This window comes from Enhydra lutris, unplaced genomic scaffold (assembly GCF_002288905.1).
Source record: "Enhydra lutris kenyoni isolate GAN:26980312 unplaced genomic scaffold, ASM228890v2 scaffoldscaffold24, whole genome shotgun sequence".
Classification (NCBI taxonomy): domain Eukaryota; kingdom Metazoa; phylum Chordata; class Mammalia; order Carnivora; family Mustelidae; genus Enhydra; species Enhydra lutris.
Genome location: NW_019154108.1, coordinates 27,840,765 through 27,858,870, shown reverse-complemented (window position 1 = coordinate 27,858,870; position 18,106 = coordinate 27,840,765). Strand labels below are relative to the sequence as shown.

Sequence of the window (18,106 nt, the reverse complement as noted above, 5' to 3'; positions counted from 1 at the left end):
GAGGTACAGGGTTTCTTTTTGGGGTAGTGAAAATGTTCTAAAGTTGAATGTAATGGCTATACAACTTTGTGAATATATCAAAACCATTGAATTAAGTACTTTAAATGGGTGAATTGTATGGTATGTGCATTATATCTTGATATAGCTGTATACAAAAATATACACATATATGGCCTGTTGATTGTGAGCAAAGGTTTAGTTGAAATTCAATGGAGAAAGGATAATCTTTTTAGTAAATCATGCTTAACAATTAGATGTGTACATGCAAAAAAATAAAAACAATAAAAATAAATCTTGGGGCATACCTTGTCCCATATTGAAAATTAACTCATACTGGGTCATAAACCTAAATATAAGAGCTAAAGTTATAAAAGCTATAGAAGAAAACATAGGAAATCATTGTGACCTTTGGTTAGGCAGAAATTTCTTAGATATGAACTCAAGGGAATGATGTTGGAAAGGAAAAAAAAAATTACAGATTTGATTTAATCAGAACTAAGAACTTTTGTTCTTCAGAAAACATTCAGAAGAATGAAAAGCTACACACTGGGAGAGAATATTTGTAAAACTGATACCTGGATAAAAGACTTATATCTAGAATATTTTTAAAAAATCTCAAAACTCAATACTAAAAAAAACCCCAAAAACCAAAAAACCCCACTTAAAAATAAGCAAAAGTTCCAAACAGATACTTCACCAGAGAAAATATTTTTTATTACAAATAAGCCCATGAAAAAATGCTAAACAACATTCGTCACTACACACATATTCAAATGACTAAAATAAAAAAGCAAAACAATAGCGAAAAGCACTGTGATACCGAGAGCTACAAAGGATGCGTAGCAACTGTAGCTCTCATATTTTGTTGGTGGAGGTGCAGAATGGTGTAACTGTTTTGGAAAGTTTGGCATTGTCTTATAAAGTTGAACACATACTTACTATAGTACCCAGCAATTCCATTGTCATTCCTGGGTATTTACCCAAGTGAAATGGAAACCTGTGTACTAAAGTCTGCAACATCTTTGTTCATAATTGCCTCCAACTGGAAACAGTCCAAATGCTGTCCAGCGTGGATCAACTAAGTGGTACATGCAGTCCGCGGAGTATGCGGTCCGCGGAATATTCCTGAGCAATTAAAAGAATGAACTACTGGGGCTCCTGGGTGGCTCAGTTGTTAAGCATCTACCTTCTGCTCAGGTCGTGATCCCAGGGTCCTGGGATTGAGCCCACAACGGGCTTCCTGCTCCACAGGAAGCCTGCTTCTCCCTCTGCCACTTCCCCTGCTTGTGTTCCCTCTCTCACTGACTGTCTCTCTCTCTCTCTCTCTGTGTGTGTGTGTGTCAAATAAATAAATAAAATCTCTTAAAAAAAAAAAAAGAATGAACTACTGACACACAATAACATGATGGATCTCAAGTGCTTTATGTTAAGTATAACATGTCAGATTTGAATGGCTAAATGCTACATGATTTCATTTATATGAGATTCTTGAAAAGCCAAAACTATCATGGTAGAAAATTTATTAGTAGCTGCCAAGAACTGATCATGTTGGGTGGTAGTAACTGTAAGAGAGCATAGAATTTTTGAACTATCCTGTGTATTGGTTACAGTGATGACCACACAGCTTTATGAATTTGTCAAAACTCACAGAACTGGGGTGAATTTTACACTGCATAAATTGTACCTTAAATGGCAAAAGACCCCCAAACCAAAAACCAAAACAGAAACAACCAGACCCCGAAAACCAAGAGTATTAATCCTGAGCATTTTGATTGTTGAGGCACAAATGCTACTACTCTGTCAGAAAAAAAAAAGAAGATAAAATGACCCAAATGCTTTTTTTAAATTTTGTACTACACAGAAAACATCAGAACAAGTAATAAATATGAATGAAGGAAGGAAATGGACGAAAAAGAAAGGAAAAAGCCAGGAATGAAATTTGTGGCTTATATGTAGAGTAGCTCTTTGAAGTGTCTGCTTTTCTTAGGTCAGTGCCTTCATTATCCCTTGTATTCACATTCCTCTCTCTTTACTTTGATGTGTAGTATTTATTGTAGGAATCACTGTCTCAAACTAATTTTTCTATTCTGGCCCTTCAAAGTTATGTCAAATGCACATGACCTCCTCAAAGTTACTGTTGTCTTACAGGTCCCTATCACAGTGCCTAGAATGTGGTAGGTGCTCAACAAAAATTTATTCAATGTATTTATGAATAAAAATTCTTGACTTACAGATTTCTGTCCCTTCGAGTCTATGAAAATTTTACATAGCTACATTTGGTACTTGATTATTTTTTTCTTGTATAATTTTTAAATAAATGTAAATTGATATATTTCATGTTAGATTGTAAGTAGATTCAGTTTTCATAGGACAGTTTACTTGACCACTTTGTGTCTTGATCAAGTCATGTTATGGTGAGGTGTTTTGACTTAAACATTTTGAAAGTGTCATTCTGGCTTTGAATTGAAAAATAAATTATGAGGAAGCAAAGACAGAAGCAGGCAGAATAGTTAGAAGACTATTGTAAATAAACTAGCAGAGAGATGATAATGTCTTGCCTTGCTGATAGCAAAAAGTAACATGTGATGAGATTCTGGATTTATTTTGAGACAGAGCTGATAGAATTTGCTTATGTTTCCTGTGTGGCCTGAGAAAAAGAAATAACTGACCAACAATGCCAGAGTTTTGCCTTGAACAACTAGGTCTTATGTTTATTTAAATATGAAAGACAAGAGGAGGAAGAACACCTTTGGAGGATAAAATCAAGATTTTGGAGATGTTGAGATGCCTTGTAGACATCCAAATAAATGTGTCCTTTAGTCAGTTACATAGTAGATTGAGTTCAAGGGAAAGGTAAGGATAGAAATAGGAGTTTGGGAGCCATTGGTATATAGAAGATTTTTAAAGCTGTTAGAATGGACAGGATTACTTAGGGAGTGAATAGAAAAGTCATCCAGGAACCAGGCCCTTGTCCACTCCAGTGTTTAGAGGTTGGAGGGATGAGGAGGATCACACAAAGGAGTCCAAGAAAGCATAGCCTGTAAAGGTAGGAGAAGAAACAAGGTAGAAATCAAAGGAAGTAAGTCTGTCAAGAAGAAGGTAATGATCAGTTGCTGATAGGTCGAGTAAGCCTGAGAATTTTTACTTGACCCAGCAACTCAGTTGTCATTGATGACCCTGACAAAAACCTCTCAATGGAGAGGTAAGAATGAAAGCTTGATTAGACTGTGTCTAAGAAAGATAATCAGGAGGTAAAGAGACCTCTTCAAAGTAGTTTTGCTATAAAAGGATGACAAGAAATAGGGACATGTTAGGAAGTGCATGTGCACCGGCTAAAAATTAATGTAGCATGTTGTATGTTGTTGAAAATAATCTAGGAGAGAAAATTTGAGAATGCCAGAGGGAGAGGACACAGTTGCAAGAGAAGCTGTTGAGTAGGCAAGAAGAGATGGATTTGTTGAGGGATGGAGGAGTTGTTTTTTAAGAGCACAGACCGTTCACTGTAACAGGAGGAAAGGCAGGGCATGGCAAAGTAAGAGCTGACTCAAGTTTGCTTGCTATGCACCAGGTGCTACCCTGAGCACTTTAGACGCCTTACTCTAGTTGCCACAGCAATCCTCTGAGGTAGGGACTATTAGTATCTTTATGGTAGAGATGAGAAACTAAGGGCGCCTGGGTGGCTTAGTTAAGTGTCTGCCTTTAGCTCAGGTCATGATCCCAGGGTCCTACTCAGCAGGGAGCCTGCTTCTCCCTCTTCCTCTGCTGCTCCCCACTGCTTGTGCTCTCTCACTCTTTCTGTCAAATAAATAAAATCTTAAAAAAAAAGAGAGAGATGAGAAACTGAGATACAACTACATTAAGAAGCTAGTATAAAAATGTATAGAAGATAATGGTAATGAATAGGTAACTTGCTCAACAGCCAGTAAGTAACTTGCCCACGATCATGCAGTGAGTAAATGACCACGTCAGCATTTGAATCTAGACAGTCTGGCTCCAGAGCCAGAACTTTTGTAGCCAAGTGGACAGGTGCCATTTCTGTAATGTGGGTAGGTTACTGGATTAGCTTTTATGGAAGAATGTAGAGGTTTTAATGAGAGGGAGAGAGTAAATTAGGAAACTGATTCCCTTGCCAGCCTTCTAGTAGGAGTTAAAGACAGACCATGAGGATGGCAGGAACACAAAATTACTTAGGTGACTGAATAAATAGCATATTGAGAGCTTTGCTGTTTTTACAAAATAACAAGATATATAACTTGGTCGGAACATATATTTTATGAAGCATTTTCCTAAGCTCTAGGAGATACATAGATAAAGACACAATTCTTACCTCTGAGGTTCATAATGAAGAAAAGATACGAATGTATTCTCATAACAGACCATTTTAATCAGTTAACTGAAACATTGAGTTGTTTCATGTTTCTTGACCATTTTGTTATTTTTTCCTATAGGATGATTGCATCCAACTGAAAAAAAATGATCTACTCTCTCTTAGGAACTGTACTAGACATAAAGATGAATAGGAGATAATTCCTATCTCCAAGGAGTTTGCCATCTTACAGAGGCATGTAAACATTTAAATGGATAATTGTGATATGCAAAAGTGAGAAAATAATATAGAGTAAAGCCTCATGAACTCACCATCCAACTTCAGTAGTTACCAACATAGTAAAGACAATCCTCAACAAATCTTTTAAAGCTAAAATTGCTATGGTACTTTTTATTATTTCAGAAGCAACTGTTAATAGAGAAACTGGTTGGGAGGTAATTGCATGAGTTGGTGAGATCTTACCAAACCCATGGGCCTTATAGGGAGAGGAGGTTCCAAATGGGGAAGGACTTCGGAGGTAGAACTGACAGGGCTTCTCAGCTATAATTCACTGTACATTTTTCTAGGAATAAAGTATCTTTCTAAATTATATTTTTAGTATTGGACTTCAAAAAATTCATTGAGTGAATCTGAGGAAACGATTTTATTTTTTTAGATTTTATTTAAATTCAGTTAATTAACATATAGTGTATTACCAGTTTCAGAGGTAGAGGTCAGTGATTCATCAGTTGTATATAAACCCAGTGCTCATTCCATCACATGTCCTCCTTAATGTCCATCTCCCCTCCAGCAACCCTCAGTTCATTTCCCATAGTTAAGCATCTCTAATGGTTTGTCTCCTCTGATTTCATCTTGTTTTATGTTCCCCTTCCTTCCCCTATGATCCTCTGTTTTGTTTCTTAAATTCTACATATGAATGAAATCATATGATAATTGTCTTTCTCTGACTGACTTACTTGCTTAGCATAATACCCTCTAGTTTCATCCGCATTATTGCAAATGGTAAGATTTCATTTTTTGATGGCTGAGTAATATTCCATTGTATGTATATGCCACATCTTCTTTATCCATTCATCTGTCGATAGACATCTGGGCTCTTTCCATAGTTTGGCTATTGTGGACATTGCTGCTATAATACTGAGGTGCATATGCCCCTTTAGATCACTATGTGAGGAAACTATTTTAATCAACTAAGAGAACTGATTTTTGACCTTTACAGAACTTCCTGCATCTTCTACAATTCAAATATTTTAATTTTATTTGGCTCTTTATCGCAGTTGTGTCATGATAATTCATATGCATAAAAAAGGAAAAATTTGCCTAATTGAGAAAAGTTATATCTATTACACAAGGATTGATAAAAATTTTTAATTGCTCTTGGAATATCTTTTTAAAACATTACTGTTCTTTACATTTAGAAGCTTTTGGTGAGTCTTAGCAATACTGGTTAGGTACTTACATTAAGTTATCTTTGTGATTTATTTAGGTAAAGCACCTGTTGTATAAAATACTTCAGTTTTGTTTTGGGAATATTTTTCTTTAAAGTGAGGAGACAGCCTGTGTTCTTCTTCTTTTATTTATTTATTTAATTTAGTATTATTTTTTAAAGATCTTATTTTAATTTTTTTTTAAATTTTATTTATTTGACAGAGAGAGAGAGATCACAAGTAGGCAGAGAGGCAGGCAGAGAGAGGAGGAAGCAGGCTCACCGCCGAGCAGAGAGCCCGATGCGGGGTTCGATCCCAGGACCCCGAGATCATGACCTGAGCCGAAGGCAGAGGCTCAATCCACTGAGCCACCCAGGTGCCCCTAAAGATCTTATTTTATTTGTCAGAGCAAGTGAGCACACAAGCAGGGGGAGCGGCTGGTAGAGGGAGAAGCAGGCTTCCCCCTAGCAAGGAGCCCAATGAGGGACTCATTTCCAGGACCCTGGGATCATGACCTGAACTCAAGGCAGATGCTGAACTGACTGACCCATCCAGGTGTCCCTTCAGCCTGTGTTCTTAATGAACTTTTAACTAAAATATAGCTTAAAGTATTTTGAACTTATTATAAAATAGCTAGATCACTGTATTGAAATAAAGTGGAACTTTTATGGATCAAATAAGAATTCAGTTAATTAAAAATATACCACTAGAAAGATGTAAAGGGAAAAATTTAATACAAATTTGAAATTATCAGAAAGAAAGATAGTATGGAAAAGAAAGGTAAAAACAAAGTATGTAAAAACTTCAGTAGTAGAGGTCTGTTATATGAGCTTGGAGTTAAGGTTTCTTGAAGAAATGACTGAAAGAAAAAAGTAAGTGAGCTAGAATTGAAGAAGAGGGCTAGCAGCAGGGAGAGAGGAAGAGAGGAGACATCTGTGATGGGACAACTTGGAAAATCCAAAATGGAAAGTGGTAGCACCTAAAACCATAAGATACCTTGGAATAAACCTAACCAAAGAGGTAAAGGATCTATACTCTAGGAACTACAAAACACTCATGAAAGAAATTGAAGAAGACACAAAAAAATGGAAAAACATTCCATGCTCATGAATTGGAAGAATAAACATTTTTAAGTGTCTATGCTGCCCAGAGCAGTCTATACTTTCAACGCCATCACAATCAAAATACCAATGGCATTTTTCAAAATGCTGGAACAATCTTAAAATTTGTATGGAACCAGAAAGGACCCTGAATCGCCAAGGAAATGTTGAAAAAGAAAGACAATGCTGGGGGCATCACATTGCCTGATTTCAAGCTATATCACAAAGCTGTGATCACCAAGACAGCATGGTACTGGCACAAAAACAGACATATAGACCAGTGGAACGGAATAGAGTGCCCAGATATGGACTCTCAACTCTATGGTCAACTGATCTTCGACAAAGCAGGAAAAAATATCCAGTGGAAAAAAGACAGTCTCTTCAATACATGGTGCTGGAAAAATTGGACAGCTATGTATAGAAGAATGAGATGGACCATTCTCTTACACTCTCTTATTTAGAGTTTATCTTTATAAAGATAGAGTTTATCTTTATAAAGATAAACTCTAAATAGATGAAAGACCTCAATGTGAGACAGGAATCCATCAAAATTCTAGAGGAAAACATAGACAGTAACCTTTTTGACATTAGCCATAGCAACTTCTCTCAAGACACATCTCCAAAGGCAAGGGAAACAAAAGCAAAAATGAACTTTTGGGACTTCATCAAGATAAGAAGCTTCTGCACAGCAAAGGAAACAATCAACAAAACAAAGAGGCAACCCGCAGAATGGGAGAAGATATTTGCAAATGACACTACAGACAAAGGGCTGATCATCCAAGATCTATAAAGAACTTATCAAATTCAATACCCAAAAACCAGATAATTACGTCAAAAAATGGGCAGAAGACATGAGCAGACACTTCTCCAAAGAAGACATACAAATGGCTAACACACATGAAAAAGTGTTCATCATTAGCCATCAGGGAGACTCAAATCAAAACCACACTGAGATACCACCTTATACTAGTTAGAATGGCAAAATTGACAAGGCAAGAAACAATAAATGTTGGAGAAGTTGTGGAGAAAGGGGAACCCTCTTACACTGGTGGTAGGAATGCAAATTGGTGCAGCCACTTTGGGAAGGAGTGTAGAGGTTCCTCAAAAAATTAAAAACAGAGCTACCCTATGACCCAGCAATTGCACTACTGGGTATTTACCCCAAAGATACAGATGTGGTGAAAAGAAGTAGTGAATGTACCCCAGTGTTCACAGCAGCAATGTTCACAAAAGCCAAAATATGGAAAGAGCCAAGATGCCCTTCAACAGACAAATAGACAAGGAAGATGTGGTCCATATACACAATGGAATTTTTCTCAGCCATCAGAAAGGATGAATACTCAACTTTTGCATCAACATGGATGGGACTGGAGGAGATTATGCTGAGTGAAATAAGCAGAGAGAGACAATTATATAGTTTCACTTACTTGTGGAACATAAGGAATAGCATGAAGGACATTAGAAGAAGGAAGGGAAAAATGAAGGGGGAAAAATCAGAGTAGGAGATGAACCATGAGAGACTATGGACTCTGGGTAACAAATGGAGGGTTTTAGAGGGGAGGGAGGTGAAGGTATGGGTAAGCCTGGTGATGGGTATTAAGGAGGGCATGGATGGCATGGAGCACTGGGTGTTGTACGTAAACAATCATGGAACACTGCATCAAAAACTAATGATGTACTGTCTGGTGAGTAACGTGACACAATAAAAAAAAGACTTCTGTGACATGTCCAATATATACAAAATAGTAGAGCCGATGACCTGAGCATTAAATTATTGAGTACATTTAAGGAATTGGGTAGAATTATTTCTGGATAACTGTTTCTGGTTTTAAAGTTGTGTGGAAGCTGTTGAGGTTTTTGAAGACTAGAAAAACAGAGTACTGACTCTGAAAACTTAGGCATAAAGGTCAAATTTTGTAGCAGGAAGATTTCCTAACCAAAAATACTAAGTGAATGTCTAAGGTAAAAATTATGGTTTATTGAATAAAACCATCTTCAAACTACTCAATTCTCTTTTATTAGAATATCAGAAAATTGATACACATTTAGTAGGTGCTTTGATTGTGTTCTTCATGGCTATGCTTACCACAGTGGGAACGTGTTGTCTTAATCTGTGGTCTCTCAGCCTAACCAAGCATCAATGAACTGCTGGGAGAACAGAATAAAATACAAGCTCAGAGAGAACCTGAAAGACTAGAATCACTAAGTGTGAACATTTATAGCTTTCTTCCTTTTCACATTAACATATAACGTTCCATTTTTTTCAGCTGAGGAAAAATCCTGCTCGTCTCCAATGTGCTCTTATCAAATATGTGCTCTTGATCTTCAGAATGACCTTTAATCTGTCGTTTTTCTTGAAGTTTTTCTGTTTCTTTCTTTCTTTCTTTTTTAAAGACTTCAGTTAGAGGCGCCTGAGTGGCTCAGTGTGTTAAGCCTCTGCCTTTGGCTCAGGTCATGATCTCAGGGTCCTGGGATCCTGGAATCGAGCCCCGCTTTGGGCTCTCTGCTCAGCGGGGAACCTGCTTTCCCCTCTCTCTCTGCCTGTTGCTTTGCCTACTTGTGATCTCTCTCTCTCTATCCAATAAATAAATAAAATCTTTTTTTTTAAAGATTTTATTTATTTATTTATTTGACAGACAGAGATCACAAGTAGACAGAGCGGCAGGCAGAGAGAGAGGAGGAAGCAGGCTCCCCACTGAGCAGAGAGCCCGACGTGGGGCTCGATCCCAGGACCCTGAGATCATGACCGGAGCAGAAGGCAGCGGCTTAACCCACTGAGCCACCCAGGCGCCCCTAAATAAAATCTTTTAAAAAAATACTTCAGTTATTTGAGAAAGAGCAAGAGAGAGCATAAGTAGGGGTGGGAGATACAGAGGGACATTGGCAAGCAGACTCCCCGCTGAGCAGGGAGCCCCACTCGGGGCTTGATTCTAGGACCCTGGGACCACGACCTGAGCCAAAGGCAGATGCTTAACTGACTGAGCCACCCAGGTGCCTCTCTTGAAGTTTTTTTCTTATTGTAGCTTGTTTAATTTAAGTAGGATCTAGGTTTACATATTTAGATTTTCTCACTGTTGGGGAAGGAGAAATCCCTGTCTTTTAGTTTCAGTTCTAGCTATTCCTTTTCCTGTGAGAACCTTTTAAAATGGGTCAAGCCACTGTCCTCACATTGTCCTGTCTCCCAGCCACCTACTTCCACCTCCCTTCTGTCAAAATTGCCCTAATTCCATCAGCGACCACTCAGTGACATTCAGTGGCTCTTCTCATCTCTTGATTTCTCTGGTATTTTTGTTAGAAATAATATCTTCCCTTTGAAATTCTCTCTGGACAGTTTTGGAATAGTAAAAGTTCTTATATGCCTAGATCGTTTCAAGAAAAGATGCCTCTTTTGAAGGTGACTAGATGAATACATGGCAACTCAATGATCTTATTAAAATCAGTTAGCATGTTTGCTTTTAAAAAAGCATTTTTGGGGGACACCTGAGTGGCTCAGTGGGGTAAAGCCTCTGCCCTCGGCTCAGGTCGTGATCTCAGGGTCCTGGGATCGAGCCCCACATCGGGCTCTCTGCTCAGCGGGGAGCCTGCTTCCTCCTCTCTCTCTGCCTGCCTCTCTGCCTTCTTGCACTGTCTGTCAAATAAATAAATAAAATCTTTTTTTAAAAAAGGCATTTTTTTTTTTGCTTAGACTTAGTAGTTGATCATATTAATTTAATTTTATAAATCTGTTCACTTATTTATCTAAAATATATTGAGTGCCTTCTTTGTGCCAGGCACTGTTCTATGTACTTGGGGTGCTAAAATAAAGAAGACAGAGATTCTTGCCCTTCTGGAGTTTATATTTATTAAACTTTTTTAATAAATAAAATTTAATATAAATTTAATAATAAAAATTACTTATATTTATTAAAAACTACCTGATAACCATCCATTTAGTATATATCTGCTTTATGTGTGACTTCTTGAATAATTAGATGCCTCTTGTTTCCAGTGCATGGTTCAACACATGTAACAACTAGTTGCCTATTTCTAGGTCTCTTGATCGCTGCAGTTTATGTTTTATTAAAGCAATGGTCATATATAGTTATTAATAGGTAGTTTTATCTGAATTATTGAAAGCAGTGATTATTTCCATAAATTGTTATTTCATTTCAGTCCTCCCTGGTCATAGATGTATACTAGTAGTATTTGGCTTAATATCCTTTATTGTCCCTTATGCATTAGGGTGCTGTATGCATTATAATTACTGTATGATTGCTAGGATAATCAGTAAATTAGAGCTGTTAATCATGTAGTGTTATGAATGACCTAGTTCTTTTTAAATGCCAGTCTATAAAGATAAATAGAGCCTAGGTTTTTAAGAGAGGAGAAAAGACTTTTTTCCATAATGCTTGGCCAGACAGATGGCTGGGGGTCAGCTAGAAGCTGAAATGTCGATTGAGCTGAATCATACTGTGGTGAAATGTTCATTAGGGTTGTATGTATGCATATGTAGGAAAAGATACTCCAAATATAAAATCTTTTTTTTAAGGTTTTTTTTTTATTTATTTATTTGACAGAGATCACAAATAGGCAGAGAGGCAGACGGAGAGAGAGGAGGAAGCAGGCTCCCCGCTGAGCAGAGAGCCCGATGAGGGGCTTGATCCCAGGACCCTGGGACCATACTGCTGAAAGCAGAGGCTTTAACCCACTGAGCCACCCAGGCGCCCCTAAAATCTTTTCTTAAGTCATTATACAAAATTATATTTGCCAGCAGTATTGGAAATGTATAGTAGTACAACAAGTGAGTGTTAGGAAGCTGTGTGTGGTCTAGGCTGAATAGAATTGGTGGCTGTGGAGATAGGGAAAAGTGCATGGAATTTGGAAAGGTCAGGAAAAAAATGCATTAGCCTTGTTGATGGATCTCTAAAGGGCGGAGAGTAATGCCAACAGTAATTCCTAGGTTTCTAATTTGGATAGATTGTGGTGATAGTCACTGAGATAGGATACCCTGGAGAGCAAGGTTTAGTAAGAAAATGTGGATTGAGATTTGGACATGTTGATTTTGAGGTGCCTTTGAGCCTGTGAAACTCCAAACACACGGGCATGGGTGAAAACACTCCGAGATGAGAGAAACAAGAGAAGTAGACCACTAAGGAAAGCGTGAAGAGAGTATCCACAAGACTTGGGAGGTTCACAGAGGAGAAGCAACAGTAGTGGGGTCTATGAGGGGGAAGAGAGAGGGCTTTGTCCTTGAAGCCAAAGGAAGTGAAGTGGTCAATGGTGAGAGGTTTGAAAAATACTCCTTGAACTTAGTGGCATGGAGAGAGGTCATGTATTACTTTAGTGAAAACTAAGGACAGATGCAGAAGCCATGCTGAGCTGAGTTAAGGAGGAAATAGAGGTAATGACTATTTAACAGCTCTAGAGAAATCTGTTGTTGTAAGGTAGGAGACAGTATGACAACCAGAGGATTATGTAGGGTTGAGGAAAGGTTTCCTTTACGTGGGAGGTGTATATTGGAGTTTTAATGGTTTTGTGTATACTGATGACTTACTGATCTATATAACATGAAGCATATGATATATTTAATTACTTTGCTATTGTGGTTATATAATGGGACTTAAAATTCAGAATATTTTGCTTTAATTTCAGAGGAAATGAGCTTTGACCTTTGTTTTTAGTTAATTCTTTTTTCAGTTAATTCTTGTTTTTAGTTAATTCCGTTTTTTACCCTAAGATTATAGAAACTCAGCTACCCTCAAACAACATGTGTTTTTCCTATTCAAAAGTATAATCAGAACCAAATAAATTGTAAGAAGGATTATTTTATGACTGATCCTGGCTCTCTTGTGGCGTAATATTCTTTTGCTAATATTATGCTCAATTAGATAGCAAAGAAGAGGCAGGTGGAAGGAGATTAAAGATGTTAGTTTACTCAGGTGTAAGTCTTCTCGAGAATAATACTCACAAGAAATTTTGTGGAGCATATTTAGCTTTGTTTTTACAAACTAAAGTTGTATTTTGTTTTAAGTCCATGAGAGAAATTTAAAGAATTGAGATGACTTTTCTTGTGTGTGTATGATTATAAAAGAATTTAAGATCATTGTGAATATTTCAAACAGCAAAGGAAAATAAAAAGTAATTTCCCTCTCAATTCTATTACACATTTTGGGGTATATTCTTCTATATACTTTTCCTATGCAGGCTGAAATCAGGCTTCAAAATATTACGGGTTAGAGAAAGAGAGGAAGCAAGAGAGGGAAGGAGAGAGAGAATGAACATCTATCTAAAATAATACTGTAGGGGCGCCTGGGTGGCTCAGTGGATTAAGCCTCTGTCTTCAGCTCGGGTCATGATCTCGGAGTCCTGGGATCGAGCCCCACATCAGGCTCTCTGCTCAGCATGGAGCCTGCTTCTCCCTCTCTCTCTGCCTGCCTCTCTGCCTACTTGTGATCTCTCTCGCTGTCCAATAAATATATAAAATCTTTAAAAATAAAATAAAATAATACTGTAGGGGCGCCTGGGTGGCTCAGTAGTTAAGCATCTGCCTTCAGCTCAGCTCAGGTCATGATTCCAGGGTCCTGCGATTGATCCCTCATCCAGCTCCTGGCTAGGCGGGAAGCCTGCTTCTCCCTCTCCCACTCCCCCTGCTTGTGTTCCCTCTCTTGCTGTGTCTCTCTTTGTCAAATAAATAAATAAAATCTTTAAAAAATAAATAAAATAATACTACATATAAAATTTTGAGAGAGGGAGAGAGTATGTAAATTTAAAATTATATATACTGTTTTGAAACTTGCTTTTTTTCACTTAGCAGCATAACTCTGGTCCCTAACGTGCAATAGTGTTTTAAATGTATAAGCTCTACCTCCTTTCATTTCATTTTGCTCCAAGCCAATCAGTATTAGCAGTTTAGGTTCTCTAACTCAGCAATATAAAAGTTTTCTTTGAAAAGGCCAAAAGAAAGCAGAATAGATATACACTTGACAGTTTATTAAAAATATTAATGGGATGAGTTTACTTGAGCTTTAAAGTTATAGGAGTTATAACAGTTTTCCAAAATGACCAGATTATGAACAAATGGGAAAAGAATGGAACATATTTTCAGAGGAAGGGCCTGCTAAAACTGAGGTCTGGGCCAGAGATGGAAGAGTATATATAAGCTAGAGAAGTTGGCAAAGTAGATGGGAGGCCAGTTTAGAAAATAGACATATTGATTCTATGACCTTTAAGACTAAAACTTGAAAGCAGAGTCTGAATGTTAGATCAAACCAGAGTATATCGTCAAGGTTTGGAGCCCAGATGGTAACACCAGGGTCAGTTCTAAGAGATCAGAACTGAGCAACAAATACAAGTAGAGAGAAAATCTGAGCAAAGGGGCCTAAAATGTAGCTCGAGATTCAAGCTAGTCACCAGGAAAACATGGAGGAATGTAAATTACATTCACAAGACTGGGAATTGCAAGTCACTTTCTTGTTCAGTCGGGCAGATTATTATAGTAGCATACTTCCTATGATATCATGGACTTCATGACAAAAAATATTTGCCTTTGTTTCATTTCTAAATACCCTTGGCTGATAAGTCTATGCTACTCCCCTAGCAAGGTAGAGTTGTATAGGTTTTGTAGGAAAGTTCTAGGTCCTTCATTTAGGGAGTACTTTGGGTCAGGATGTAGGGATATAGTCAAGACATGATAGGCCTGTGATCCACTTTCAGCATCCCGTCCCCCCAGCCCCTGCTGTACCCATGCCACTAGCCAACTTACCCTATGTTCATGTCAAGGGATTCAGATGGTTCTTTTTATGCCTTGAAATGCTTCCCAGAAATACATAATTAACACATTCATTTTTGTGAATAAGTTCATAGAATGATTTTAAAAAGTAAAAAAGAGAAAGTAGAAACTTTCTTGACAGAAGAATAACACAGTTCACCAACAGAGAAAAGATGGGGCTGGGGAACCACGTCCATGACATCTCTGAGCAACTGATGGCATTTCATGCCTCCTTCCCAGTTTTTTTCTCAACCCAGGCTTACATTTTTTATGTAAATTCATTAATGTAACTCATAACAAAAGCGGTGATGAAGGGAGTTTGAATGGTTTGCTTTCTTGTGTTCTTAGGCACAGTAACCTTGGTGCACGACCGAAGGGGCTGTCCACTCTGGTGAAGAGCGGTGTCCCCGAAGCCCTGAGGGCAGAAGTGTGGCAGTTATTAGCAGGCTGCCATGACAACCAGGCAATGCTGGATAGATACCGACTTCTTATCACAAAGGTAGGAAGCTTTTTTCATATTCTTCTCATTGGACAGCATATTAAGTAAATACTGTTTTCATAGCTGCAATAAATTGTAAATGTTTTGAACTTCTTTAAAAACTGCTTTAGTGTTGTGCAGTGAATGGTTCTGCCTTTTGTTCTGAGCACTTGTTGTGGATAGTGGTAAATAATGCCTTGGCTTTCCTTTTTTCATTGAAGTGGAAGATATTTATATTTCAAGTGTTTTCAGTGAAGCTTTCTTACTAAGTGAAATTTGTATACAATTATGTTTGTATGCAGTATAATTATACTCTAGTGTAATTTAAAAATCAAATTAACTTAAAATGAAATTAAAAGGTCTTCTGTGCTTATGTAACCTTACACTTAAATGATGTAGATAGTTAGTTGCCCAGATCCTTATTCTGTCAGGAGCCCCCGCTTCCAATGTAAATTCCTGTGCTTATGTCCAAAGAGCACATTACAGAACATATGTAAAGGTAGTCCTCAGTCCTAGAGTCTCCTCTTAGGTCTCACCTCCCGATTTCTTAATCTGCTCTAAATCATGGATTTAAACATCTGTCTTCATAAATGAGATACTTTGATAACCAAGACTTTGTTCCTCAGGATTTATCAACTTTTCATATTCTTTAGTCCCTTTAATTCTTTCTTCTCTTCCTTCCCTCTGTGCCTCCCTCCCTTCCACAAATATTTTCTGAATGCCTAAATTCACCCATTGCTAAATTCAGATTTTTTTTAAAAGCTTTATCATTTTTATGATAAAAACACTAATCATTTTTATGATTAGTGTTTTCTGCAGTGGAATATGCAAGGTGATCCATTGATAAATGTGTGTGGGAGGGGAATGCCTCAAGTTCCATTTGTATTTTTTAAATTCCAACACAAAGGATATTGAGCTATCCTAATATTTGCTGTGCTGTGGTACTGAGACCTCAGTAAGTCTTTGGGTCCAATGGCTACTTGTCCCATGTGATTTAGGAGTGACCTGAAGGAAGAAGGGGCTTGCACACTTTGGGAAGGAATACCAGTGGTGCTCACACTCATGTATGTGCTTTCATGATATTCGAGTTTTCTTGCAGTTTGCATGGGCTCTTATGTGGATTTAAAGGTTGCCTAGTTTTAACTTAACCCCCACAGGGTATATGAGTGGTTTAAAGCGGTTGCTATCACAGGATGTTACATATTAAGATACTAAAAATGACAACAGAAAACAAACACACTAATCAGTCCCTTCAAGTAAGAATTAATGTTGTCTAAAGGATGACAAAGCAACTATTTCTAGAAATAAACTCATGTTCTAGAGAAGGACATTTGAAACATTTGGCAATGTAAACATCACTGTATGATTTTGTCGCACTGAAAGCTACATGTGTTATAAAACTCAACATCTTAAAAACCTGGAATCAGAAATTTCAAATGTGTTTAAAACTTGTACAAATAGTTGTAGAAAATTTGGAACTGACTGTTAAAATATAAAAATAAAACACCTTCTGGTTTAATGATACGAATTCATTTGAGGGGCGCCCGGGTGGCTTAGTTGGCAGAGCATGTGACTCTTGATCTCAGGGTTGTCAGCCCAAGCCTCATGTTGGGTGTAGAGATTACTTTAAAAAAATAAAATCTTTTTTTTTTTTTTAAGGAAAAAACCTCATTTGAGAAAATGAGTAATTTCCTAACCACATTTCAACAAAATGATTAATGGGTGTGACTGAAAAAAAAAATGATGCTCCTCTATTAGGGTCTCTGGATCTCTGTCAGTCTTTCTCAGATATGATAATGATTAAACCATGAACTAAGAAAACTGATTTTGAAAAAAGTTTCCAATTGTTTTTTCATAAACTGATAAAACAGCATATGAAAAAGTAAATCATGTTGTATGATTTCTGTTTACATGAAATGTTCAGAATAGGCCAATGTGTAGAGACAGAAGGTAGGCTAATGGTTGCTGGTGGCTGGAGGATGGAAGGATTGGGAGTGGCTGCTCCCAGATACGGGTTGCTTTTTGGGGTGATGGAAATACTCTGGAATTTCATAGTGGGGATAATTGTATAATATTGTGAATATACCAAAAACCACTGAACTGTATACCTTAAAATGGTAAATTTTATGTGAAGTTTCTCTCAGCAGAAAAATTGCACAAAATAAAACACTTTTAAATGACCTGTATTCAATATTGAATAATATTTTTGTGTAGCCTAAATTTTTCATTAGTTTTATCTTTTTTTAATATCCTACCTACATTTCTATGCTTTAATAGGATCTATATTATACAGTAGCACTTGTGCATAATAAAAATTAATAAAATAAATATATATGTGTTGGAAGTTTCTGTCCAGAAAAGTTTTTGTTAATGGAGGTAACTGAGAAGAAGTGTCCAGAGACCATAACTCTGGTGTCAGAACACTTTTTAATATAAATAACAAATTGTATACAAATTGTATACTGCTTATAGGATAGCCTCTACTACCATATCTCTTTCTCTACTAAGAGGCTTTTAAGATTCATACCTTTTAGGATTTCAGACTTTGGGAGAAAAGTTAAGAATAGTCTCCCATGATGTTATTTATGAACTTCTGACGATACAGTGTATGTCATATACATGATAAAAGCTTTACCATATATACTAAGCACCATGGTAATTTTGAATATATAATTGTGGGAAGGAGTTTAAGATCAAGAGACAGAATGGCCAAAAATGTTTTCATTGAATAAAATATTTTGAGAACGCTCTTTCACTCTGGGATCTGGCTGCGATTTACTTTCTGCATGTGAAGACTGAAGGGAGGCAAGAGCATGTTATTTTTTTCTGGCAGATCCCTGGTAGTAGACAGATCCCTGGGCCTCGCCAGTTGTGAGCCTTTGCATCTGCCTCTAGGCTCTCCATACTGAACCACCTGCCTCCGTTCTGTAGTTGCTGTTTCCTGCAGTTTCCTAACTTGAGAAGCAATAGCCATCCCTACTTCTCTGGACTGTAGTGGTGGTGGCAAACCCAGAAGCTAGCAGTGGT

General features: G+C 37.4%; 1 protein-coding gene across 4 annotated transcripts in view; it reads left to right on the top strand.

Moving 5' to 3' along the window:
- Window positions 1-18,106, top strand: part of LOC111150680 (RAB GTPase activating protein 1 like) — a 759,175-nt gene that overhangs the window by 209,797 nt on the left and 531,272 nt on the right. For all 4 annotated transcript variants that reach the window (XM_022508220.1, XM_022508222.1, XM_022508221.1 and 1 more), the window contains one exon: window positions 14,950-15,100. In XM_022508220.1, coding sequence (XP_022363928.1) covers window positions 14,950-15,100 — 151 coding nt within the window. The remainder of the gene's footprint in view (window positions 1-14,949; window positions 15,101-18,106) is intronic.